We start from the raw sequence: 2552 nt of genomic DNA on the forward strand, positions 1-2552 counted from the left end.
CTGGATGAGTGCTCTTCCCCTTGAGCTCCATCCTGTATAGCCACTTGCATCTCATCTTCCACTTCGCCCATCTTCTTTTTACTTTTATCTGGCTCAACTTCTTTTCGAAGCTTCTCAGAGGCTTTACACACCAGATGGTCTTTATTCTTCTCTGCCACCATACAAGCAATCCTCGTCATCATGTCTTCAGCCTGGGCAGCCTGTTCCTTCCATGTCGCTTTATTGTTGAAAGCGCAGTATCGGCCCTGGTACTGTTTGATCAGCTGCAGGAGCTGTTTGTTAACCGAGTGGAAGATATACTCCCCCAGGGTTCCACTCCATAAGTCTTCTCTGCGAGTGAATAAGACGATTGTGTACTTCATGGCCTTGGGGCCAAAAATCTCTTGTACTGTCCTCACGGCGCGCTGGTCCTCCTCAGTGAAAAGGCCCAGCTGGGTCACCAGCACCAGAGCATAGGGGCCTTGGGAGGAGAGCTCCCTACAGCTACTGATCTCATGGGTAGTTTGTCCATCAGAGTCCTTGGTGTCAAAAATAGCAGGCGTGTCGATAACCACAACCTTCCTTCCATTCCAGTCCCTGCTGCCTTCACTAAATCTCTGAGTAACAGGCGTTGCCTCCAGCATGGACTCAAACTTCTCTTCCCCAAAGATGGTGTTTCCTGTCGCACTTTTCCCACCTCCACTCTTACCGACGAGGATGATCCTCAGGTCTGATTCCCCAATGATTTGGCTACCGCTCCCCGGCCCTGTTGGGAACAAGTATGACAGATTCAGAACATCACTGCCCAGGTACCAGAGAGGTTGCAAAGAACTAAGATTTGTGGCCCTGTGCTCACACTTGGCTTAGTGCTTTGACTCTCTATGGGAGGGTAAATGGGCAGCTCAGGGGGCCACTGATCAAGTCAGTAAATCCTAGAGATCTTGGATCTAAATGACTCCTGCTGAAAGAGAAGTGACCTCACGTCTCATCCTAGTGAATCTTTATACACTGGAAAAACATCGCACAGCACAGCACTCTGCACCATCTGGTTAGGACAGACCTAGGATTGGAGGACTGGGGAGTGCTGCAGTTCATGACTGAGGCCTGTTAATGGAGCTGTGTTCGGTCCCAGGCAGAAGCAGCAGACAAGGACTGGAGTTTATTGGCACAGCTGTGGGCCAAGGCTGGAGAAGCGCAGGATGCAGCAAGTTGGGGCTGATTTGTAATGAGGGCTGGAACAGGGTGAATTAGGGGTGAGGAGGGAAGTATGGAGCCCCAGGACTGAAAAAGGACAGGTTGCTGAGAGTTCAGACGGAAGTTCATGAATAGATCTTTGGGACACATTTGCATGTCACGTGATTCCGTGCCAGTTGTAGAAAATGGAAGATTCCCGGGATTGTATTCAATTTCAAACATGAAACCAGCACGTATGGCCATGAATTCTGCTACTGCTTGGCAAGAGTACAAATATATACAATATCTGGCCAGTTGTTTAGGATAAACCAATGACCGGGGGAACAGGATGTACTGCAGTTCAAGAAAAAGCAGCAAAGAGTCCTGTGGCACCTTATAGACTAACAGACGTTTTGGAGCACGAGCTTTCGTGGGTGAATACCCACTTCGTCGGACGCATGCATGAAAGCTCACATTCCAATACATCTGTTAGTCTATAAGGTACCACAGGACTCTTTGCTGCTTTTACAGATCCAGACTAACATGGCTACCCCTCTGATGCAGTTCAAGACTGACGTGTATAAGCAGAGCCACATAGGAAGCCCAAGAACTGAAATAGAAAGCTGGGTGGCAGGTGAGAACCGAAGTTCCTGAGCCAAGCTACAAGAAAATGTTGCTTGTCACCTGAGAGCACTGGACCATTACATTACTCTTGGTAAAGCGGTGGATGTTTTGTTTAGCAGTGTCTTGTGTTGGGAGGGAGTACTTTGGTAAATGGGATGATGGAAGACTGGCAGTCCACGGGGTAGTGTTAAGGTAGATACATGTGAGCTAGAGTCATTGTGAAGTGTGTCTGTGGTTGGAGGAGTAGAGATTATGTACTGGCAAGTGGTTTAACTTTTCATTTTTTTGCCTTTGTCAATTATATTGTTTGTAGGGAACTAACTGCTTCACTGAAATAAGTGGGAGTGGAGTGGTGAACAGACCTTTCAGGAGAAAGCTAGAGGTGTAGATGCCAAGGAGAAGAGGTTATATATCAGCAGCTGCACATGAACCTTAAGAACTTAAGAACAGCCATACTGGGTCAGACCAAATGTCCATCTAGCCCAGTGTCCTGACTTCTGACAATGGCCAGTGCCAGATGCCCCAGAAGGAATGAACAGAACAGGGAATCATCAAGTGATCCATCCCCTGTCACCCATTCCCAGCTTCTGGATAGATAAGACAGATTAGAGAATGTAGAATAGAGTTCAATAGAAATAGATTAAATAAAGTAGAGTAGAAGAGTATGAGATAGAGAAGAAAGAATATAAGAAGAGGCAGATGAGGATAGCTAGAGGATGCATTTCAATTGGCTATAGCCAGGAGAATGGGCAGGATGGGTTCCTAGTCTCTGATTG

At 47.2% G+C, this 2552-nt stretch overlaps 1 protein-coding gene across 1 annotated transcript in view; it reads right to left on the reverse strand.

The window, feature by feature from the left end:
- Window positions 1-5: 5 nt before the first annotated feature.
- LOC116822108 (GTPase IMAP family member 2-like) overlaps window positions 6-2552 on the reverse strand; it is a gene marked incomplete at its 3' end in the record, with an annotated part of 6130 nt that continues 3583 nt past the window's right edge. The window contains exon 2 of the mRNA XM_032775733.2: window positions 6-745. Within this exon, the coding sequence (XP_032631624.2) occupies window positions 6-745 (740 nt within the window). The remainder of the gene's footprint in view (window positions 746-2552) is intronic.

Source organism: Chelonoidis abingdonii, unplaced genomic scaffold, assembly GCF_003597395.2.
Source record: "Chelonoidis abingdonii isolate Lonesome George unplaced genomic scaffold, CheloAbing_2.0 scaffold0366, whole genome shotgun sequence".
In the NCBI taxonomy this organism is placed as follows: domain Eukaryota; kingdom Metazoa; phylum Chordata; order Testudines; family Testudinidae; genus Chelonoidis; species Chelonoidis abingdonii.